This window comes from Elephas maximus, chromosome 12, assembly GCF_024166365.1.
Source record: "Elephas maximus indicus isolate mEleMax1 chromosome 12, mEleMax1 primary haplotype, whole genome shotgun sequence".
NCBI classification, from domain to species: domain Eukaryota; kingdom Metazoa; phylum Chordata; class Mammalia; order Proboscidea; family Elephantidae; genus Elephas; species Elephas maximus.
The window spans coordinates 93,695,320-93,720,363 of NC_064830.1; the positions used below are offsets into that span (position 1 = coordinate 93,695,320).

At 45.5% G+C, this 25,044-nt stretch overlaps 1 protein-coding gene across 11 annotated transcripts in view; it reads left to right on the forward strand.

The window, feature by feature from the left end:
• Positions 1–25,044, forward strand: part of CUX1 (cut like homeobox 1) — a 457,171-nt gene that overhangs the window by 320,793 nt on the left and 111,334 nt on the right. For all 11 annotated transcript variants that reach the window (XM_049903554.1, XM_049903560.1, XM_049903557.1 and 8 more), the window contains exon 9: positions 11,116–11,164. In XM_049903554.1, the coding sequence (XP_049759511.1) occupies positions 11,116–11,164 (49 nt within the window). The remainder of the gene's footprint in view (positions 1–11,115; positions 11,165–25,044) is intronic.

The window sequence follows — 25,044 nt, forward strand, 5'->3', positions numbered from 1 at the left end:
ACAAGACGTTTATTCTCTCACCATCCAGTAAGCTGGAAGTCTGAATTCAGGGCGCCAGCTCCAGGGGAGGGCTTTTTGTTGGCTCTGGAGAGAGGTCCTTGTGATGCATCAGTCTTTCCTTGGTCTCGGAGTATCTCAGCACAGGAACCTCAGATCCAAAGAACGCGCTCTGCTCCTGGCACTGCTTTTTTTGGTGTCTCTCTGCTTGCTTCTCTCTTTTATATCTCAAGGAGATTGGCTTGAGACACTGTCAATCTTGTATATCTCATCAATATAACTGCCACTAATCCATCTCATTTCATCATAGTGATGATAGGATTTACAACACATAGGGAAATCACATAAAATGGTGGACAGTCACACAATACTGGGACTCATGGCCCAGCTAAGTTGACAGATATTCTGGGGGGACACAATTCAATCAGTGACAAAGACCAAAGAAGATGTGTTTTAATTGTGGTGTTGGCAAAGAATATTGAATATACCGTGGACTACCAAAAGAACGAATAAGTTTGTCTTGGAAGAAGTACAGCCAGAATGCTCCTTAGAAGCAAGGATGGTGAGATTGCATCTCACATACTTTGGACATGTTATCAGGTGAAATCAATCCCTGGAGAAAGACATCATACTTGGTAAAGTAGAGGACCAGTGAAAAAGAGGAAGACCCTCAACGAGATGGACTGACACATCGGTATAACAGTGGGGTCAAGTGTAACAACAATTGTGAGGATGGCACAGGACCAAGCAGTGTTTCATTCTGCTGTTCACAGGATCTCTATGGGTCGGAACCCACTCAACGGCAACTAACAGCAACACCAGGGAGCACTGATGAGTGCAGTTATACAAGAGAAAGAGGTGAGCAGTAGAAAAGGTGGGCAGGAAGGCTGTAGCGTCATTATTTGCAGAACAAGAGCATAGCATACCAGGAAAACCCAACAGAGCAACTGAAACCCTGTTACAAAATTAAACAGACACCAACCACTTATAAAATATAATGAAGAAAAAATACCTTTTTAATAACAACCAAAAAAACTGTAAACTAGGAGAACTAACAGGAAATATACAAGGTCTATACGAAGAAACCTTTAAAATGTGATTGAATGTCTTAAAAGAGGACTGGATGGAGAGACATCCCCAGTTCTTGAATAAGAAGAGAGTCAGGGCTGTCAGGGTGCCAGGCCTCCCTGATAAATCTGTCAGTGGGAATCCACAAGCTGATGCCAAAGTTCATATGGAAAAATAACAGCAAGGATAGCCAAGAAAATTCTGCAAAAAGAAGGATGATGAGGGAAGACCAGTGCTATAGATAATAAACGTATTGTAATTCCAACAGCAGCAGTATTTGGTCTCCCCGTGAGTCAGTGAAACAGAAGGGAGAGTCCCAAATTTGGCCCAAATCCATGCAGAAATTTTGTAAATGATAACAAGCTGATGTTTTAAACCAGTGGTGAAAAGATGGATTATTCCACTTGAAAGAAATACAAATTAAAAACAGAGTGAGCTTGTTTTTATGATTTTTGTCTCTAAAAGGTTGTATCTCCCTCTGCCTCACAAATTTGGATTCACCCTCCAGGATACAACCCAGATGTCCCCTCTTCCACGAGACTTTCCCTCTCATGTTTGCAAAGCCCTTTGTCACCATACTGGAATTACTCGTGTCCCTCTTCACCTCCCTTGTGCCTACCACTGGGTCCCTGCTCGCCCCTCCTACAGTCACCACATATTTATTGGCTCCAAAGCTGTGCAGAGTATACTCCTGCACGCTAGCAGTAAGGCAGATGCCAGTGCCTTTGCCAGCTTGGCACCTGGACATTTACTTCTCTCTCAAAATGAAAAAGCGATTGCCATCGAGTCAATTCCAACTCATAATGACCCCATAGGACAGACTAGAACTGTCCCATGGGGTTTCCAAGGCTGTAAATCTTTATGGAAGCAGACTGCCACATCTTTCTCCTGTGGAGTAGCTGGTAGGTTCAAACCACCGACCTTTCGGTTAGCAGCCAGGTGCTTAACCATTATGCCGCCAAGGCTTCTGCTTCCCTCTCTTCCCACCCTGGTCCGGGTGGGCAATGTCCAATGCGGAGCAGGTACAGTGCACGGTCTTGGGTACCATCTTGCCTGGCTCGTGTGTGACCGCAGACCAGCCTTTAGTTTCAGTGAGAGTTGAGCTTTTGTGCGGTGATCAGCCTTTTGTAGAGCCTTGTCCACACCCTTACTCAGCTCCTTGTGTATGTGGTATATGCCCACTCAGGAGAGAAGGGTACCTTTCCTGAGACATTCTCCTGCCCATTAAGGGGGCCCCAGGAAACTTCCCTCCAAGCCTCTGCTTTCTGCCTTCTTTCCTGCCTGCTCTGTCTGAACTCAGTCCAGTGAGCACTGCTACTCTTTGTCCTCTACCCCTTATGGAGATGCAGGTTGCTATGAAAATGATCCCCATCGCTGACAGATGAGGTCATCAAGTGTAGCATTGGGGTGGAGGGCGAAAGTTTATTTTATGAAACATCCTGAAGCCTTCTGTTTGGTTGGTCATTTTGTTGTATTTTAAGCAGGGAGAATTCATCTGTATATATTTCTCTTTTTTATGCCAAAGAACTTTGCAACCTAGTATTGAGACTTGGCTTTTGACTTGGGTCCAAGAAGATACCCTGATCTTTGAAAGCTGCCCTGTATATTTCCTCATCTGCCTTGACCGTGTGCTTTGTTTTAACAACCCCTGGTGTCAGCAGGATTGTTTGGGTGTTGAAATATACTCCACCCTCACCCTGGTGCCGTACCTCGGGACCCGAGGAAGTAGATGCAGTTACTAACATGGATATAATTTCAGTTCCATCGACCTTGACTGTGTCCTTTTAAGTTCCTCATAAAAACAGAGTGTTGGCTCAGAGAATGCCCTGAAATGATCAGTAGGGAACTGATTGAATGAGCTACATATTCTAGGCCAAACTGAAATGAGCCACACTTTGAAGTCAGAGGAGAGCATAACACAATGCCAGTTAATAGATCAGTGAAAGCTGTTTTGTCAGCTCATAAAAAGGTGCGTGAACTAGAATTTTATAATAAATAGTTTTGCTGAGCAAACAATCTGTGTGGTTATTATAGACTTTGGAAAATAAATGATTTCAGACTAATGTCAGGCTGCAGATACTGACATGGTAGTTGCACCTTCGGAAAGAAAAAGTGAAAAACCTTTGGAAGATTGTTGAAACACTATGAAGGCACGTGACATTTAATTCGTTACTGAGCCCTTAAGATAACATTTATACTTGTGGTATTAACCTTTTGGCATTTTCTTATTACCCACTGAGGGCAGTTTGGTAGGGTTAATTTTGTTGGGGGGCAGGTACTGGCTTGGAGAGAGAGTGAATTTGAAGACTCAGTGGAGGACATGTCCTCAGAGAGCCCCGGTACCTTGGTCCTCTTCTTTAAATGCCAGTGCCTCCTGGTTCTCAATTAGAAGACACGAGGGATTGCTGGGCCTGACACCTTCAACAGCCCTGGTCACATTTAAATACACCACTAGTTGTATTTTATTTGATCTTTTAAAAAACATAGCCCCCTTGGAAAAATGAATACCAAGCCTACAGACTTCTGAAGTAGTATTCTAGATTTGCTGCTTGCCAACTGCATCCCTGGTTCCTTCCATCGTTTCCTTCTGTGATTTCTGCCCCATTCTGTGAACGGGCACTGGAGCCCTCTGGGCCCTGCCATCAGCAGGATCTTGGTATTGAATAGCCCTGTTGTATTGCAGCAGAGCTCAGGATTGTCATTATCTTTTGAAAGTTTTGGAAATTCAAGAGTCACTCTGGTAATGAAAGGTAAGTGCGGTCGTTGTTATCACATTCAATATTTTGGTCAGCTTAGCAGTTGCTTAGTAACAGAAGTTAAACTGACTAGAAGATGGAAAACTTGAAATGCATTTCCAGCTTCTTGCCTCCGACTGCCAAGAAGGCACCTTCCTGTTTAAAGGTGCCTTAGAGTTTTTTACACATGATTTGGAAACCTTTTGGAGATGATACATTGTTTTCTGGATATTAGACATATTAATGAACATCCGAAACCATTCACTGTCTGACAGGAAATCCGGAGTCTGTGTATTCACCAGGAGGCCCCCAAGCCCAGCCCTGGCCCTTTAAACCAGGCAGGATTCAGACACCTGTAGGTCCTGGCACTGCGGTCCAAGCCTCCGGGGAAGCAGGCCTCTTGGGACCTCTCTCTCTTTAGCCCTGATGTGTGTCTGACCCCCATACTGGCCCTTTCGACGCCCAGGCAAGGAGTGAGGAGTAAGTGAAAACAGGTGAGGGTGGGCCCATGACCCTCAGGCAGCCACTCCACCCCTTCAACTCCAAACCAGCAGGACTGGGGCGTTCCTCCCAGGGAGACTGCCTCCCCTGACCGCTGCTGCTTCCCTGGTGAATGAGCAGCAAGAGGGCTTAGCAGTGAGGGCTGTGGCTCCAGGGATCAGCCCTTCCCTTCCTTCATTCATGGAGCGAGTATGTATTGAGTACCTTGTGTGTGCCTTCTTAAATTTGCTTTAAGAGATACATAGCAGGGCCTGCCTCTCTGTCCTCCCCCATATACACCATCAGAAAGAGTAGCTAGTGTCCCAGGGGGACCTGATCTTACAGGAAAAAAAAGCTAGGCCCCAGGGGAGAACAGCCACCCTGAAAGACAGACCCCAAACAGAGCAGTGTATGTGATCTGAAGCAGGACAGATGGGCCACGGATACAAAATAAACATTATAAATATACTCAAGGAAACAAGGCATGGTATTAGCAATGTGAAGCAAAAACAAGGAGTAATTTTTTTTTTTTTTTTTAATGAACAGGGTGAAAATAACAGGTATGAAAAATAGAATAACTAAACCAAGGAACAAAAGAGAAAAGATAAATTGCAGAGTGGATAAGCTAAAGTACAGTTAGAAAAAGGTGAAGACCCTTCCAGAAGGCAGCAGGAAAGGGTAAAGAAATACCAAGTATAAAAAGGAAGTGGAATGATAGGAGGACAGAAGTAAATAGTGCCAACAGTATCCAAATGATAGGTATCCTGTGCAGAGAGGAAGAAACATTCGAATGATGAAGATCAATTAGCCAGAATTAAAGAAAGATGAAACGGCTCGTCGAGGGCCAAACAGGAGGGCTTAGGAAACCCAACACTAAGGCTCAGGGGTTGGATCCCTTTGCCCACCCAACCCAGGCCATCCCCTGTCCAACTTCAAGCTCCACCATAGGCAGCTCCCCTGATGTACTCAAGAGAGAATCTAGACATTGTCAACGTCCTTTCCCCTGTAAATCTTTTTTGGGGTACTCAGCAGCTGGCATAGTGGTTAAGAGCTATAGCTGCTAACCAAAGGGTTGGCAGTTCGAATCCACCAGGTCCTCCTTGGAAACTCAATGGGGCAGCTCTACTCTGTCCTATAGGGTTGCTATGAATCAGAATCGATTCGACGGCGGTTGGTGTTTTTTCCCCCAGCAGTTATTATGTCTGTCCTTCTCTTCTAAGTTTGTGGCACTGACAAGATATGCAGGAACCATGACTACCATCTGCATATGCCCATCCCATCTCCCCAGCCAGATGCCAGGAAGTGTTCATGGAATGAATGAGTGAAAGAATAAATGAATGATGCTAGTAACCAGGGAAGTTTGCCGTGTATAACTGGACTTTGTAAATGCGTGATAAATAACTGTCTGGTTGAAGTTCAAGACTGTGTTTAAAAGTTGCAATTTACCTTAAGAATAGTTTGTTAACTTTTATGTTGCATTTTGTACCCACGGAGTTTACATCCTGACTCCTTCATCAACGAGTTGCCAAGACAGCAGCTTCCTCTGTGGAGGGTCAGGTATTTTTCCGTGTTGTGTTCAAGACTTAGCACCGTGAATGGTTTTTGTTGTTGTTATCCTTTGCAGTTACTAGAGTATCTTTTCCATTGCAAGGCAATTTGCCTGTATGAGCCTGGTGGTTGTGTTTTGAGATGATACCGTGATGTGCTTCATAATTTGAGCTGCCCTTCATTGCAGAGGTCTCGTTGGGTATTTCTCTTACTAAGAGACACTACCAAGTCGCCCTAAAAATAGTCCATCTAACTAGGCCATTTTACAAGTGGTTTCAGACTTTTCTCAGACCAGGCTGAAAGCAGGGTACTATTTCAGAGCAGGTACAATGAGCATTGATCCTGATCCCAAGGCATCTGGGAGCCCATTCAGGCTGCTGAGAGGTGAGAAGATGGCTGCGGGTCACCACAAAAGCCAAAAAGCCGGGGGCAGAGGAAGCACGTGGTGCCGCAGACGGGAGCCTGACCACCAGGGCCCAGTACAGTTGTCCCACCTCCTGTTTTTCAGGACGGGTGGGCACCCTTGCCCAGATCGCATCTCATTTGGGTCAGTGACGCAGATTTCCGGATGCGGAAGGACTGTCTCATGGTTAGACTGGCCCAGGTGTCCTGCACTGGCCTCCAGGTCACTGGCACCAGGAGCGTTGGGCAAAGGAGCACACACAACCTGGTCTCCAAAGAGCTCCCGTGAAGGAGTCAGTGAGCACAGCTACAGTCTGGGTGGGGGTGACTGCCACCCCCCGAGGGCTGGGAGGGATGGTAGAAGTAGGAGTGGAGGGCAGTCCAGGCCATCCAGGTCAAGGCCTGGTGCCATCCAGGGGCCGGAGATGGGGGTGTTTTCGGAGCACAGAGGTATGGGGATTGGAGGTGGGCAGGTGCCACATGTATAGTACCAAGGCGGGGGAGTAAACCCCAAAGGCCCCGTGGAGTGTGAAATCAAAGCAGGAAGACAGGAAGCTCCAGGAGGAGTGGGCCAAGAGACCCCCAGCAAGGGTCTCCATGGCTGTGATGTTCCACTACCTTTTCCATGGGTTGATAAAAGCTCCCTCGGTCTCAGCCAGTCTCGGCCTGCAGCCTCATGACAGGGCGGAAGCTGGGGCGGTGGTTTGTCCAGGCACTCTGTTTGAAGTGGCCGTGCCCTTCTCAAGAGGACTCTCAGCATTCCTTTCTCTCATGATGTCGTATGTTGGAGCCATATATACTTACCTTCAAATTACTTAAGGAGGTATTTTCAAAAAAGAAAAAAAAAACCTGGAAACTCCATTTTTTTGAGCTGCTTGGTGGTGACCATTAACTCTTTGGTGATGACCATTAACTCAAGGTGTCTTCAGAGCTGACTTCAGGGTCCCCCAACCTGCATTTCCATCCTCACCTGCCCTCTTCCCCACCAGCCCCGCCACCTTCTCATGGTTCTCTTTGTTGTCCTCTCAAGGCCGTCACTGTCATTGCCTTGGTGCATGCTGTTCTTTGTCCTACGGTAGCCTTTCCCCAGCTTCCTTCTCTCACCCCAGCCTGGCAAACTTCTAATCATCCTTCAAAACCCAGCCCACAAGTCATCTCCTCTGAAACCTTCCCTGGCTCCCTCCTCCAAGGAAAATTAATCTCTCCCTTCTCTGTTTTTCCAGAGCATTTGGTCCAGACTTCTATTCCAACTCTTGGCAGGATACACTGTGTATTTTATCTTTTTTTAATATGTAATTTATTTTTATTGTTGTTTTTGTTGAACTTACGTAACAGAACATATACCAGTTCAACAATTTCTACATGTACGGTTCAGTGACATTGTTTACATTCTTTGAGTTGTGCAACCATTCTCACCCTCCTCTGCCAAGTTGTTCCTCCTCATTAACATAAACTCACTGACCCTAAGTTTCCTATGTAATCTTTCAAATTGCTGTTGTCAGTTTGATCCCATATAGATCTTAAAAGAGGACAGTGCTCAAGGCAGACATTCTTTACTAGTTAAGCTAAACTATGATATGGTTTTAAAAAGACTTCAGGAGGTGTTTTTGATTCAAGGGTTAAAGATTATCTTAGAGCAGTAGTTTCAAGGGTTCATCTAACCTCCATGGTTCCAGAAAGTCTAGAATCTAAGAGAATTTGAAATTCTGTTCTGCATTTTCCTCCTTTTCATCAGGATTCTTCTATAGAATATTTGAAGGAAATGTCCAGTAATGGTAGCCGGGCACCATCCAGTTCTTCTGGTCTCATAGCAGAGGAGGAGGCAGTTGCTCATAGAGGCAGTTAGCCACACATTTCATATCCTCCTCCTGTTCCTGACTCTCCTTCCCCTGTCGCTCCTGGCGAATAGAGACCAATTGCCATGACTTGAATGACCACTTGCAAGGTTTTAAGACCCCAGGCACTATGCAGTGAACTAGGAGGTAAAACAGAAGCACTATACACGTTGTTAGGCCAATTAACTGGGGTGTCCCATGAAACCATGATCCTAAATATCCAAACCAAGGAACCAAATCCCATAAAGTATTTGGTTGTACATAAACAGCCTCGGCAGCTATACTTTTTCTTTTCTTTCTTTTTTGTCATTATTGTAAATATATCTATCACACATTTTTCCAGTTCAACGTTTTACAGGTGTATAACTTATTTATAGCAATTACATTAATTGGATGTGCACCCCTACCCCTAATCAATGCAGTTTTTCTATCACGGTAAACCAAATCTCAGTATTCCATAATCAGTAACCCCTTTTTCCACCCCTCCCTAAAACCAAAACAAACCCAGTGCCCTCAAGTCGATTCCAACTCATAGTGACCCTATAGGACAGAGTAGAACTGCCCCATAGAGTTTCCAAGGAGAGCCTGGTGGATTCAAGCTGCCGACCCTTTGATTAGCAGCTGTGGCACTTAACAACTACGCCACCAGGGTTTCCTCCCACCCCTAAAAGCCACTAATAAACTTGGATCTCTGTACATTTGCCTGTTCTTGTCTTTTTATGTAAGTGAGATCATACAATATTTGTCCTTTTGTGATGAACTTAGTATAATCTCTTCAAGTTCCATCCGTATTGTAGCATGTCTCAAGATTTTGTTTCTCTTTCTGGCTGAGTAGTATTCCATTGTATGTACGTACCGCATTTTATCTATTCATCCATTGATGGGCACTTAGGTTGTTTCCATCTTTCGGCAATTATGAATAGTACTGCAATAAACACTGGTATACAAGTCTCTAAGTCTCTGCTTTCGAGTCTTTGGGGTATATACCTAGGAGTAGAATTGCTGGGTCATATGATCGTTCTACTTTTAGTTTTCTGAGGGCTGCCACGCTGTTACCACAATAGAGCTACTATTTTGCATTCCCACCAGCAGTGGATAAGGGTTTCAATTTCCCCACATCCTCAGAAACATTTGTTATTTTCTGTTTGTTTGTTTTATCTTAGTCATCCTGGTGGGAGTGAAATGGGATCTCATTGTGGTTTTGATTTGAATCTCTGGGATGGCTAATGATGGTGAGCACCTTTTCATGTGTTTGGTGGCCACTTGAATGTCCTCTTTGGTGAAATGTCTATTCAAATACTTTGCCCATTTTACGATTGGGTTTTTGGTTTTTGGTTGGTAAGTTGTCAAAGTTTTATATATATTTTGGTTATGAGATTCTTGCTGGATGTATGGCTTCCAAAGATATTCTCAGTAGCTTGTCTTTTCACTTTTTTGGGGGTGGGGGTGGGGGGTAAAGTCTTTTGATGAACAAAAGTTTTTAATTTTTATAAGGTCGCATTTACTTTGTCTTCTGCTGTTTTTGGTTTTGTTATTATATTAGATAATCCATTGTTAAAAGCTGGGCCTGAAAATGTTGCCCCTGCATTTTCTTCTAATCACTTTATGGTTTTAGTTTGCACATTTAAGTCCTTAACCATTTTGAATTTGTTTTTGTGTATGGTGTGAGGCATGGATCATGTTTCATTTTTCTGCATGTGGAAATCCAGTTTTCCCAACACCATTTATTAAAGAGACTCTTCTTTCCCTATCAAGTGGACTTAGCACTCTTATCAAAAATCAGTTGACCATAGATGTGTGAATTTCTTTCTGAACTTTCAATTTTATTCCATTGGTCTATGTATCTATTGTTATAATGGTACCATACTGTTTTGATTACTGTAGCTGTATAATATGTTTCAAAATTACAAAGTGTGAATCCTCCTACTTTGTTCTTTTCTTTCAACATTACTTTAGCTATTTGGGCATCTTGCCATTCCATGTAAAGGTGAGGATTCATTTTTCTATTCTTGTAAAGAAGGCTGTTGGCATTTTGATCGGGATAGCATTGAAGGCTTAACAATATTAAGTCTTCCAGCTCAAGAACACGGAACATCTTTCCGTTTAAGTCTTCTTTAATCACTTTCGGCAGTATTTTATAGTTTTCATTGTATAAGTCTTTCACATCTCTGGTTAAATTTATTCCTAGGTATTTTATTCTTTTAGATGCTATTGTAAATGGGATTGTTTCCTTTATTTCCCTTTCATATTTCTCATTGCTGGTGCAGCTGTTTTTTGTTTGTTGACCTTGTACCCTGCAACTTGGCTCAATTGCTCTATTAGCTCTAGAAGTTTTCTTGTGGACTGTTGAGGAGTTTCTTTATGTAGGATCATGTCGTCCACGAATAGAGATAATTTTACATCTTTTTTTTCCAATCTGCATATCTTTTATTTCTTTTTCTTGTCTTATTGCTCCGGCTAAGACTTGTAATAAAATATTGACTAGAAGTGGTAAGAGTGGGTGCCGTTGTCTGGTTCCCGATTTCTTGGGGAAAGCTCCGTCTTTCTCCAATAAGTATAACGTTGGCTGTTTGCTTTTCATAACTGCCCTGAGTCATATTAAGACATTTCCCTTGTGTTCCAATCTGCTTGAAGATTTTCATCCAGAAAGAGCGCTGGATTTTATCAAATGCTTTGTCTTCATCCGTAGAGATGATCATGTGGTTCTTTTTTCTTTGTTCTGCTGATGTGGTGTATTACACTAACTGATTTTCTAATAAGTCATCCCTGCATTCCTGGAGTTAATCTCATGTATTTTATCTTTTTATGGTTCTGTCTCCCCTGTGAGATTGGGAGCCTCTCAAGGGCAGACAGCCCCTCACCCCACCCAAGCTCCCTCCTCGCAGCGGTGGGCAGCAGCCTCTCCTTGCTGGGTCTGCACGGCTGGCTGCTGCTGTCCCCCACAGCGTGAGTGCGGATCGTCCCGCCAGGTCCTGCCTGTGTCCTGTTAATCACCTCCCCGAGTCTGCCTTGTTTCTGACTAACGTGCTCTCTCCCTCTCCCCTTCCTAGGGCTGATGAAATTGAAATGATCATGACGGACCTCGAAAGAGCAAATCAGGTAGGAATTTTAATGGCTTTGGGCATAAAACCACAATAGTGTACCCATTTCTGTCATCTCGAAAGGTGTTTCTAAGTTCAAAAGCCAGTTGTTTTTTATGTACAGCTCATCAACATGACTCTTTTTCTGATGTCACAAAAAGTAGAAACATACATGAAAAGTCCCAGGCATTTTTCCTCCGCAAAGTCTTTGATGTGGTCTCAGCATCTCAGACATCCCCTGGTGAACATCAACCACAAAGTGGCTGCTTCTTTCTTTTTCTTAATCCATCACTTAAATATCTGCCTTTGCACCCGTGGCATCTGTTATACGATAGGGTTATGCCGTAGAGAACTTTTTATCACCTCCTTCTAATGGAGAAATCAGCACTTCCCTGGGTTGAAACCAGCTGCTTTGGAGAGGGCTCCCCAGATGATGGCCCACTCCTGGCTTTGCACTTAGTTATCAAAAAGACACTTTGTGGAAAGTTCCGAGCACAGTACCCAGTACAAGGTGGGCCCACAGCATTTGGTGGCTCTAAGTACTCAGCTGCCTGGAAAACTCAGCACCTGAAGAACCCCTTCCTTCTCCCCGGACTCCGTGTAACAGTGAAATATTTTGCTTTAGCACGTGGTGCTGCTGCTTTGGAAAGAAACAGGTTCCCCCGTTTATTTTCTTGATTTGCGGGAAAAGCAGCCAATGCTGTGATGTTTCTCAGCCCCAGCAGGCCACAGGCATGGACTCTCCCCACTCAGTTTTACAGCTGGGTAGCCACAGGCACAGGAGGGTTCAGTGCTTTGCCTGGGGTTGCCCAGGCAAGCCACGGCCCCAACGAGACGGAATTCTCCCCGGGTCTCAGCGATCTCTGCTCACCACCCTGCACGAGTTGTGCAGGGCATCTGCCCCTTTGCTGGCGTTGGTTACCAGACTTTGGAAACGCTCCAGAAAGTGCAGCCTTGCCCATTCCCTGGCCAATTAAACATCCTGAAGTCTCATGGAAATATAAAAGTCAGTTTATACATGGGAATGGTCATGGAATGTACAGATTTCTTTTTTCCTCAAGGAATCCTTTGTGGGTACAGTGTTGGATTCTCAGACTCACCACTAAGTGTCTAGGGCTTGGCACGTAATAAGCACTCGGGAGACATGTGTGGAGTGAATCATGTAGGCGAGTGTCATTACAGTATTAGTTATGATAGTCGCGATAATAACAGCTGACAAACATTCGGTACTTGTTTTGTGCCTGGCTCTGCTCTCAGCACTTTACGTGAATTAACTCGCAGCAACCCAGGGAGGTTGGTGTTGTTATTAGTCCCGTTTTACAGGTGAGGAAGCTGAGATTAACAGCTGGTAGTTTGCAGAGCCGGAACTGGAGCCCCCAAAGTCTGACTTCAGAGCCTACGCTCTTCCCCGCCACCTGGGAAACAGGGACGCCAAACCCAGGCTCGCTTTGCCTTTCTGTCAACACCATCCAGTTTCACAGATGCATAAATCCACATACCTCATTGCTCTAAAGCATTGCTTCACTTCACAGAAATGCTTATATGTTTATTTACCTTTATTTGCTTCTTTATTTTTACTCAGCTTGCACTGCTAACCTTTGCAGAGACCTTAGGCCAAAGGTAGTTACTAGAAAGAGCTAGCCTTTGTCACATGATTGCCGTTTGTATTTCTCCAGTTTCTGTACAGCATACCCCAAGGCCAGTCTTGAGTGTGTCCCCCTTCCATGGCACTTTGGAGTAAGCTCTGGTTTGTTAAACAGGTGACCGTATTCTCTGAATATCATGTGCACTGCTAGGGGTCAGCTCTCTGTGGTCTCAGTCCCTAGGGCACCAAAGAAGGATGGCAGAGGGAGGTGAGACACCAGATAGGACCTTTGAGAAAGGTATGAACTCAGAAGGGACGTTTGGTCCAGGTCCTGACTATGTAATTCCAGGCTGTGTGGCCTTGGCAAGCCTCTTCTTAAATTTCTTTATCTTAAAAAACAAAAGAAAGAGAAGGAGAGAGGGGACAATAACTCGTACTTCCTTTGCAAGATTGTTTTGCGGATTAGAGGGAAAATACCTGGGTAAGAAGTAGGCATTTAAATAAACACTAGTTTTATAGTTGCCAAACAGATTTCGCAGGGAGCATTGTAAAGTCCTGCCCTAGGGAAATACCAACAGCAACCCTTTTTTTGGGGGGGTAGGGGGGTGATGATAGGAGAATTTTAATCAACAATTCAATGTGAGTAAACAGCCCAGTATGGCTGCCAAAATAAATTAGTGCGACCTCAGGGTGCATTAATAGAAATAGAATTTCTAGAATGAAGGAGGCAGCGATTCTGCTTCAGTCTGTAGCAATTAGTGTGTGCCCAGGGAGCCACATTTTATTCTGGAAGCAACACTGTAAGAAGAGAGGCTACCTGGAGTGCCTTCAGAGGCCCTCAATGGCCAGGACCAGGGAGGGACTCTCACAAAAGAAAGCAGGAGGTTTGGGACACTCCTAATCTTTGAGAGGAAGGAAGACAGAGGGACTTGGCAGCAATGCACAAGAGGAATCATTTCAGGAAGTTGGGATGTTAAAAGATTAGAAAGGGAAAAGTTTCGGATGGGGGCCTTGTGAATTCTGTCCTTGTAGCTTGTTCTTAAGGGCTGGCCAGGGGAAGAGGGTTGGATTTTTTCTGAGAGAACCCAGAGGATAGGAGTTTGGCCAAGTGGGAAGACTAGTGGGAGGAACCTTACTCCAAAGTGTAGACATTTTCTCTTGGTGCTGGCACTGCAGGTACTGAGAGCTGCCTTGGAAGGGAGTGAGCTTCCCATCAGCAGAGCTGTGCTCACAGGTGCAGGCAGCCCCTGCTGGGAGTATGAGATGGGAGCCCAAGCCCTGAGGGAATAGAAAGAGGGCTTGAGCTTAATGACACAGCAGGTCCCCTTTGGCCCTGAATTCCAGGATTTTGTGAAGCGATATGAGCCCACTGGTACAAAGAACATCTAAGAAAGAGACATAGAAGTGGTGGAAGATGAAAGAATATACGTGGGGAGAAAATGGAATTGAAAGTCTGAAAGAAAGCCAGAGAAGGTGGCATGTAGCCTAGGCCTTCAACAAGGAGGAAGCCTCCCCAGGTGGACAGGGAGGGGCTAGCTAGGTAGAAGGTGGGTGAACTCTGAGCATGTAGGTCTTTCTGTAAAACCAGAACTGCAGGGTGGGTGGTGGATTGGTGGAGGGCCTCGAATGAAAGGAGGACTTCAGTGGAGATGTGTGCAGGAGTGAGATGCTCAGATTGAGTCCTCGAAGGAGCACCTCGGGGAGCGGGTGGGCATAGGGAGACCAGAAGCAGCAGAGCAGTAAGGAGCTGTCATGATAGAACAGAGAGAAGAGGCCACTGGCTGTGGAGGTGAGGTGATGCAGTCAGGCCAGAGGAGGGAGCTGCACGCGGGTGAAGCACAGCTAGACGTCTGGATTGGTGCCTCTCCCGTTGGGGAAATCCCCAGGGGGAGCAATTTACTAGTTCATTGGCATATAACATTAATTTTGCACTAGGCTCACGGTCAAAATGTTCTACTGAGACTCGACGCTTTATTTTATTGCTAATGTACTTGTGTTTCTATGCTGGAAAAATAGACAAGCAGTCAGCAACTTCAGTTAAGGGTGTGACTCATTTCCACCTGTTTAACTTCAAGACACTTCGATTAGATACTGCTCTCCATCATAATTGGTTCAGAGCTTTTGAGACTGATAAAAAGCAGCTACAACTTGGTACCCTGCAACCATATGAACCCCCGTTTAGGGGCTGGGTAAGTCAGTGATAGTTTAGGAGGTGCAGGCTTCTCTGCTTTCAGCGGGGCCCTCCTTCACGGGACACGGAGCTCCATTAGAACAGCCCCGATTTCGGGTGCCAGCACACAAAGCCACAGCACGGGGACCAGGAAGAAGTCATTTCAGTGAGTTGCCGCCCTCCTGTTAACGTGCCTGATTTTTATGGAGCAAGACTGCCCTAATGGAAGACCTTTCAAGCTGAGGTTAGGGTTGGAAACCACAATTTAAATTAACTAAGCAGAAGAAGCCAAGTGCAGAGAAAAATGCAAAGAGCAAAAGGAACTTGTAGCAAATTGCAGCATTTTCTTTGACACCGTTGTTTGTGTTCTGGTGGGAAAGAATTACTGAGTTTGGAGTCAGGAGACCTATGTTCGAATCCCAGAAGTCCAGGCAGCCTTGCACAAACCCCTGGTCTCCCAGTGCCTCCATTTCCCCATCTCTAGAATGAGGGTAATAATTCACGCGTCCGTGAGAATCCCCATTCATTTTTGCCCCCATTCATTCCACCAGCATTTTGAGCACCTGCTGTGAGCCAGACCTTGTTGGAGGTGTTCCCTACTTGTGCTTGGAACCTCGTAAATGCAGACAAGGGGCTCTTTTCCAGTGGACACGGCACACGTCTGACTCTTCACTCCTTGGCCTCCTGCGGACCTTGGTTTCTCCATGTGGTAAATTGGGCTCCCAGCCCAGGCCAGGCGTGTCAGCAGGACCTGGAGAGAGCCCCTGGGCACACATGGAAGACCTTGGTAGTAAGAGGAGTTAGGAAGATTAGCTCTCCTGGCAAGCAGTGTTGGCATGGGTGGTGATGGTGTAGTTCCAGCATTCAGCCTGGTGAGAAACCAAAACCAAACCTGCTGCCAACAAGTCGATTCCAACTTATAGTGACCCTATAGGACAAAGTAGAATTACTCCATAAGGTTTCCAAGGAGCACCTGGTGGATTCCAAGTGCCTACCTTTTGGTTAGCAGCCTGAGCTCTTAACCGCTGTACAACCAGGGCTCTATCCGCATCAACATCCATCCTTAACCCCCCGCCGCCCCCAGACACGCAGGCAGTGGATCTAAATGGGGGCTTTAGCTCCCAGTGTATCGTCACTTTCAACACATGGCAATAAATTTCTTGTCCCCAGGCCTTGGTAGATCTTTCTGATCTCCTACTTGCAAAATCACTGAAGTAGGGTCTCGAGGTTCTGGGTAGTGTCTGTAGTCACATGTGGGTATTCCTTTGGTAGGTGACCAGAAGTTTGCCATATACTTTCCGGAGTGATGAGGTCTATTGATTTGGAATGACAATTTGTTGGTCTCTGTTCTCTCACTCCTTTCTCTCTGTACCAACCTGTCGGCCCCCCGTAAGGGGGTCCAGGAGGGACAAGTCAAGGAGTTATCCCCAAGGAGAGCTTGCTTTCACCTTGAAGAGGTTCAGGTGTCTTGTTGGTTATTTGTCCCAGAAATGTCCATGTCCTAATCCCTGGAACCCGTGAATATGTAGGTTACATGGCAAAGGGTGAAATTAAGGTTGTTTAACAGCTGACCTCAAGGTAAGGAGATTATCCTGGATTATCCCGATTGGCCCAATATGATCACAAGGGTCCTTCTTTAAATGCTGGAGAAGGAGGCAGAAGAGTCAGTGTCAGAGTGATGTCTTATGAGAAAGACTCAACCAGCCATTGCTGGCCTTGAAGATGGAGGAAGGGGCCATGAACCAAGGAATGTGAGCAGCCTCTAGAGGCTGGAAAAGGTGAGGAAACGGAGTCTCCCCTGGAGCTTCCAGAAGGAACGAAGCTGTGCCAGCATCTTGCTGCTAGCCCACTGAGACTCATTTCAGACCTCTGACCTCCAGAACTGTAAGATACATTTGTATTGTTGTAATCCACTAAATCTGTGGTAATTTGTTACAGCACCAGTAGGAAAGTAGTGCAAGGAGGGGGGAAAAAAAGTTGCCATCAAGTTGATTTGACGGATGGCAACCCCATGTGTGTCAAAGCAGGACTGTGCTCCATAGGGTTTTCAATGGCTGGTTTTTTGAAAGTAGATCACAGGCCTTTCTTTCAAGGCACCTCGAACCTTCAGCCTTTTGGTTAGCAGCTGAGGGTGTTAACTGTTTGTACTATCCAAGGACTCCATCCAAAGAGGGACCTCCTACCAGCCCGTGTTTCTAGCCAGGTCCACACCCTTGGCTAGGCATAAGCCTACTCAGGGGAGGGGCACAGCTCATCTTCAGCTCACATGGTTGCTTTGTCGCTGGAGGGACTTGCTCATCTCTGATGTCCCTCAGCCCAGGTTTCAACGGCCACACATACAGGAGGGGACAAGAGGCAAAACCTAGGGCCAAGAAGGGTAGAAGTTTGGATGGAGACAGTCACATAAAGCCAGGAACCCCAAAGACCACCCCATAAATGGGTGAGCTAGGAACAAGCCTGCCCTACAGGGGAGGCAGTAAGGATTCTGTCACGTCTCCACCTTGGTTCTGGGGGAAACAGAAAACAAGTCATCTAATAACAGCCACTTCCCTGGGTGTGGAGCCCCCGTTTCACACTAGCTGTGCCTGGCCTGGCCCACCTTCTCCCCTGGGCCTCACCCACAGTCTTAGGCTGTGGTCCCCAGCGTGGCTGCTGCCTCCTACTCCTCCCTGTTGTCTTTTCCATGATGCCTCTCCTCCGCCTTATGAATCAAATTGTTCAGACTTTAAGACCTGGAAATAAGCTGTCAGCATCCATTATTCACATGTGACATGGTCCCTTAGAGGGTGAGATAAGGGGAAGCCCATTCCTTTACTGCCTCTCCCTGGGGCCTCCTGGGCCACAAAGGCTTCCCTGTGGGCCTTCCTCTGGGACAGGCTCAGTGTTTCCCAGGTACTGAGGGCCCTCAGTGTAGGCTGCCCGTCCCTGAGTCACCCAGTGACCCATGTGCAACTGTCACAAAGAGCAGAGCAGTGTCTGTCACCTTCTCTAATGACAGAAGCTCACCTGTAACTCCTGAGCTGGCCAGGGCTGCGTGGGTGGGACGCATCAACACCAGAGCCAGATTTAGGCAGGTGAGGGCCCTAAGCAGTGGTAGTCTCTGGCACCTTCCTGCTTACTCACGCGTTGAATGCAAAAGTGTCATGTGGCATTTTCTCAGAGTGAGATGAACTGGATTATAAAATTTTTAGTAAATTGGGGTCCTAAGATTTTTACACCTACTCCTCACTTATCAACAAAGTCAGGTCCCAAAGACCAGGTCGTTACGCAAAATCGCCATTTTGCAAGAGTCACCACCTATCGGGCACCCCCAGTGCATCTCAGGAGGCACGTGGCACACAGGCTCCCTTTCCTCACCACCATGGAGTCTGCAGGGCTTGACGGTGGTGGTGATCAGGGTTTACCCACCACCTCCAGAGCAGCAGGGGCCCAACCATCATCTGACCACACTCCAGGCCATCTTCCTGCTCCACTGGCCCCAGAGATGGGCCTCAGTAGTGGGCGGCTGGGCCCGGAGGAGGCTGCAGAGGTCGCAGAGAAGCCCATTTGGAAGAAGAGACTTCTGAGCCCTGCCCCTCCAACCCCGATTCCCACCGCCTCCTCAAGGCCTGGCCAAACCCGCCTCGTGTGTGCCACCCACCTGCCCTATGCTCGCCACAGGCCTGGCCTAGCTCCTCATCCAGACCCAGGTAATACTAACTTCTGGCAGCCCCTGTGGCCTTGCTTCCTCTCACAAGCATTGCCATCCTCCTCCTCCAATGCCTCTCACCTCGGCTCCTCGATGTGTAAAACAGTTGGATAGTAGTTTTCTTCTGTCGTCATAAATGCGAAATGTTGGATAACGAGATAGTCGATAAGTTAGGAGTAGGTGTACTATGTACCACATTTTCTATAAAAAGAATATTGCACATATCCTACAGCAAAGAAAATGAGTCGGTGAACTTAGTTCTTTCAACAATTAATATAAGATTCTGTTGATCTCCCACAAGGAAGAATTGATTTTTACCAATTTTGCTTTAAACGACTCATACTCAATTTTGATGTTTGTTTTGTGATAAATGCTATAATTATAAATGAACAGATGAAAAGATGTCATAAAAGAAAATTTAATGACCAGAAAACAAATATTATCACAAAATACTGTATTGTATTTTTAGATAGATCTTTTGTCTCTAACATGTTATAATTAAAAACATTTCTACTCTTTGCTCTTATAAATTCTTCAGTGATTTTGTCACAATTAAGCTGCCGAGCAATATCTACTTCCATGTGTAGTAAGGATAATGAATCAAGTCTTTCTTGAACCATTATTGTACATTAAGGGTTTTTGAGTTTCTTTAGGGATGAAGCGAGCATTCTGTTGTGCCGTTTGTGATCATTAATGTTAGGAATATGTGTAAAGCAGTGTAAACATTGGAAAATATGAGTTATATTTTATCTTCTATTATGGACTCATACATGCCTACATGAGTAAAATTTGTCTTTCCTGAATCTGTGAACTTAGTTCTTATGTAAGAATGGAATTGTCCCACTTCTTCATAAAGGTCTGTATTTAAGTCATTGGGATAAGCCTGCACTAATTTCCTGAATGCCTTCATGCATTCTTCACCAGGTATATCCATGCCCTTTGTTGCTTCCTTGGAAGATGAATTTAGAAACACACTCGTTGGAAAACAGAAACATATTTTGCATGATAAATTTTACATCCTCTTAATGTACCTAATACCTCGTTTATCAGCATATATAGAGAAATATCAAGCACTGTGTCCTGCAAAACAATGAAAAACTCACTTGATACATAAACTAAAACTTTTCATGTTAAATATTAATATTTCCAGTATTGTTTGGAAGTTTCTGTGTTAGTAGCATATTAAATTATTACCCATGTTAATATTATATTAAATGTATGTTAGACTGACCTTGAGTATATCCCACCTGAATTTGGAGATCATCTCAAGAACAGATTTAATGCATTGAACACTAGTGACCGAAGACCAGACAAGTTGTGGAAGGACATCATACATGAAGAAAGCAAGAAGTCATTGAAAAGACAGGAAAGACAGAAAAGACCAAAATGGATGTCAGAGGAGACTCTGAAACTTGCTTACGGAGGTCAAGCAGCTAAAGCAAAAGGAAGAAATGATGAAATAAAAGAACTGAACAGAAGATTTCAAAGGGCGGCTCGAGAAGACAGAGTAAAGTATTATAATGACATGTGCAAAGAGCTGGAGATAGAAAACCAAAAGGGGAGAACACGCTCGGCATTTCTCAAGCTGAAAGAACTGAGGAAAAAATTCAGGCCTCAAGTTGCAATAGTAAAGGTTTCTTTGGGGAAAATATTAAACGACGGAAGAAGCATCAAAAGAAGATGGAAGGAATACACCGAGTCATTATACCAAAAAGAATTAGTTGATGTTCAGCCATTTCAAGAGGTAGCATATGATCAAGAACCCATGGTATTGAAGGAAGAAGTCCAAGCTGCTCTGAAGGCATTGACAGAAAACAAGACTCCAGGAATTGATGGAATATCAACTGAGATGTTTCAACAGACAGATGCAGCGCTGGAGGTGCTCGCTCATCTATGCCAAGAAATATGGAAGACAGCTTCCTGGCCAACTGACTGGAAGAGAGCCATATTTATGCCTATTCCCAAAAAAGGTGATCCACCCGAATGTGGAAATTATAGAACAACATCATTAATATCACACGCAAGCAAAATTTTCTGAAGATCGTTCAATAACAGCTGTAGCAGTATATCGACAGGGAACTGCCAGAAATTCAGGCTGGTTTCAGAAGAGGATGTGGAACCAGGGATATCATTGCTGCTGTCAGATGGATCCTGGCTGAAAGCAGAGAATACCAGAAGAATGTCTACCTGTGTTTTATTGACTATGCAAAGGCAATCGACTGTGTGGATCATAATAAATTATGAATAACATTGCGAGGAATGGCAATTCCAGAACACTTAGTTGTGCTCATGAGGAACCTTTACACAGAGTAAGAAGGCAGTTGTTCGGACAGAACAAGGGGATACCGATTGGTTTAAAGTCAGGAAAAGTGTGTGTCAGGGTTGTATCCTTTCACCGTACCTATTCAATCTGTATGCTGAACAAATAATCCGAGAAGCTGGACTGTATGAAGAAGAACGGGGCATCAGGATTCGAGGAAGACTCGTTAAAAACCTGCATTATGCAGATGACACAACCTTGCTTGCTAAAAGAGAAGAGGACTTGAAGTACTTACTGCTGAAGATCAGAGACCACAGCCTTCGGTATGGATTGCACCGCAATATAAAGAAAACAAAAATCCTCACAACCGGACCAATAAGCAACATCATGATAAACGGAGAAAAGACTGAAGTTGTCAAGGATTTCATTTTACTTGGATCCACAATCAACACCCGTGGAAGCAGCTATCAGGAAATCAAAAGACACATTGCAGTGGGTAAATCTGCTGCAAAGGACCTCTTTGAAGTGCTGAAAAGCAAAGATGTCACCTTGAAGACTAAGGTTAGCCTGATCCAAGCCATGGTATTTTCAGTCTCATCATATGCATGTGAAAGCTGGACAATGAATAAGGAACACCGAAGAAGAATTGACACTTTTGAATTGTGGTGTTGGTGAAGCATATTGAATATACCATGGACTGCCAAAAGAACAAACAAATCTGTCTTGGAAGAAGTGCAACAAGAATGCTCCTTAGAAGCAAGGATGGCAATACTGCGTCTTATGTACTGGGCATGTTGTCAGGAGGGATCAGTCCCTGGAGAAGGACATCATGCTTAGCAAAGTACAGAGTCAGGAAAAAGAGGAAGACCCTCAACAAGATGGATTGACGTGGTGGCTGTGACAATGAGCTCAAGCGTACCAGCGATCATAAGAATTGCACAGGACCGGACAGTTTCTCGTTCTGTTGTGTATAGGGTCGCTATGAGTCAGAATCGACTCGACAGCACCTAACAACAACAACAAGATTGCGTCTGTATGTATGCCAAACATATTTTAAAGTTATAAGTATTATCGTTTACAAAACTTAGGATGTAACTCTCTACGTAAATGCTGTACAGTTAAAAAGTGACTTGATTGAATTAAATGTAGAGGTCAACTTATTGCACATCATCTGGGACTGGAGTTCTCACTGTTTACCAGGATGTGCTCAGGAGCACACTGGTGTTTGTATCATGGCAAAGAGCATTGCTGGATCTCCTGGCTGGACTTGCTGGATCAGCAGACGTGGTTGTACAAGACGATTGTCTCAAAATGGATCAGAGACCTGTTAGCTATTAATGTAATCCGCTCTTGCCCAGTAGCCACTTATGTTGGATCCAGTTGCATGTTGGGTGAATGTAACAAGAGTTAGATACAACAGCTCAGCCATACCCCTTGTTTATTAAAAAGAAATAGTATATTCCCAAGAGACCTGCAGAGATAAGGAATTTCAGTTACATAGGAGCGGGCTGTAGGAGACAGCTATCGGCCACGACGATGTTGAAGTGTGGGGGCCTCGTGGCTTAAACAGCCTTGCACATGGGTGCCCTTGTAACTGTGTGTGCACTTTATTTCCAGCCACACATTCTCACGCACTGGAGCTGATACCAGTTTCATTTAGTGCCCTGCCAGTACTCTTTCACCGCAGCACTCGCTTTTCCTTGTGTCCTGTCTGCTTGGCGTCTATGAGTCTTCGCCTTGGACAACTGATACCCTTGTTTTGTTGATCCTGGTACATACATGCTTACCTTGCTTATTGGGTAATCCCTTCCTGATCATCACTGTCCACTGACATGACTAACATGAAGAATTGTTGAAACAAGGAGGGACTCGCTGCCTCCTACCTTTGTGGTGACTGCTGAGCGGAGGCAAAGAGCAGCTTACAGTCTATAGCCCCATCCCCTAAGAAAGCCTTCCACTGTAGATGAGGAAAGACTAATGCCGACCTGAGGCATCTCAAGAGAGGGCCTCAATAATGATGATGACATTTACTGGACACTAGTTTCCTTATGGTGGGCACTACTGGCACTTGACCATGTCATCTTATTGGTCGTTAGTCATCCTGCACGGTAGCTGTTTTCTATCATTGTGGTCAGAGCTAACACCAAAATGCGAGCAATGTCCTGATTTATTCACCTACTCTCCTTCTTTACTTTTGCTGTGTTTCCAGCACTTTCTCCATTTCTCAGAAAAGCACAGAGGCAAGCAAGAGCCAGCAAGAGAAACCTCCCAGGACGGCCGCTCAGGCCTGGCAAGCACTGTTCTCATCGTCGGTTGGCTGTAACCAGCCTGGCAGGCTGTAACATGGCTCAGCCCTGACCGAGACCTGGACATGTGTCCCCATGCCTTTGTCTCCATGGGGACACAGGAGGAAACAGGGAGCTTGTCAGGGACAACAGAGTTAGGTGACTCATAGTAACCACAGCTCCTTGTCTGGGGTTCCAGAACAGAAAACAGCTTTCCATCTCCCGTCATTGATCCCAGTTCTAGCCATGTGCAGCTTCAGCTGGTTAAGTTGCTAGTCAAGAAAGTGGGAGAGCTCGGAAGCCAGTGATACCAGTCATGTGGCCCAGCACTCACCCTTTCTTTCTGTCCTAGCTGCGCACAGTGGGGTTAAATGTGGCTGTCGACAAAACTCATCAGTCCAACTGCTTCTCAACACCTGTTTCCCTGCTTTCTCCTTTAACTGCTTCTGCTCCTGTTTTTATTTTAATTGCTCTGCTCTGTGCACATTTAACTCAACTCTTTTGTGGGAGGCGGCATTCAGGATGTAAATCCTAACTAAATATATAATCAAAAAGTTGCACTGAACTAACCAAGTCAGGCCAAATGAGATCAACGGCTGCGACTACAAAGGGACAGGCCAGAGTGATTCTTTTCATAAGCTTGGAAACTGAATACAAGTGCAAAAGCTCTGAAGGAATTACGCAGACTGAGGAAGAAATTATCGATGCCTGGATGCTTGTCCTGGAAGCCATGTGCTTTGATCAGAAGGGTCTCCCCTCTGAGTGGGACTCCTCATCAGCCCATTGGCCGTGCCGTCCCGAGCTCTGCTCGTTCCAGAACTCATTCCGGGGCCAAGTGTATGAGTCAGAGTGGTGGTGATGCTACCTCGTTGGCTGCCACCAGGACAGCTCCTCCACTAGGCTAAGAACTATGTCAAAAGTATCCAGTAAATTAACCATCATTCCTGGCAGAGTTACGAGGATTCTGTGCCCAAGGACTTAGCTGAAAAGAAAGCTAACTCTTGGAATGAATGGCGTGTCTGAAAATAGACTGGAATCACTGAGGAGGAAACCCTCCCGTAGCTGTAATAGTTGAGGAGTGGGCACGCACCAGAATCACCCCAGCCACTTTAGCCATCCTGATCACGTTGCCACCTCTCTCAATAGAAAACAGCCACCTTGCCAGATGACTAAGGGCCTAAAATGGTTCTAGATGCTGTTTGGAACAGATAGGGTGGGAGGAGACTGGCCATGGGCAGGTCTGGCCAGGTGCTAAATTGGGTTGAGTGTGATTCCAAGAGCACCCCAAGAAGCAAGCAGGCAGGAGGCCACCAGCACCACCTGGGCAGACCAGCTGTTGTTGGAATGTCCTCATTTGTCTGTGTGCAGAGCAGGTAGATTCTCAGAACAGTGCTGCTGGGAATGGAAGCCAACCTCAGAATCACTGGAGGGCGCCAGGCCCGCTCCTCATACAACACTAGACAGGCGATAGAGGACCAGGCAGGCTAACTCCTGGTTTCGCCTTTTCCAGTTCTTTCTTAGCTGGTAGCAGACACATGCTGTCACCCCCCAAATAAAACTCACACAGTAGCCCTGCTCAGCCAGGCCTTTCTCGTTTACCTGCTCTATTAGCCGAATGTGAGTCTGGTGGGAAGAAGGTTCTGTCACTTTTCAGATCACCCAGCCATTGTCATTACCATTTCGCACCCACCTAAGAGTTTTGTCTTCATAATAATTGTGAAACGAGCACAAGCTCACCCGTAAGACCCCTCTGATGAATGCTGAGTGCGTGCACTTCCGTGGATGCAAGGTCTCTACGAAGAGGGTGATGGTCCCGTTTTAGAGACAGGAAGATGGATGCTTAGGTTAGGCAACTGCCCAGGTTCCTCTGCTCCCAAACACCCAGACCTCTTACTTTAACTCCTGCCTGCT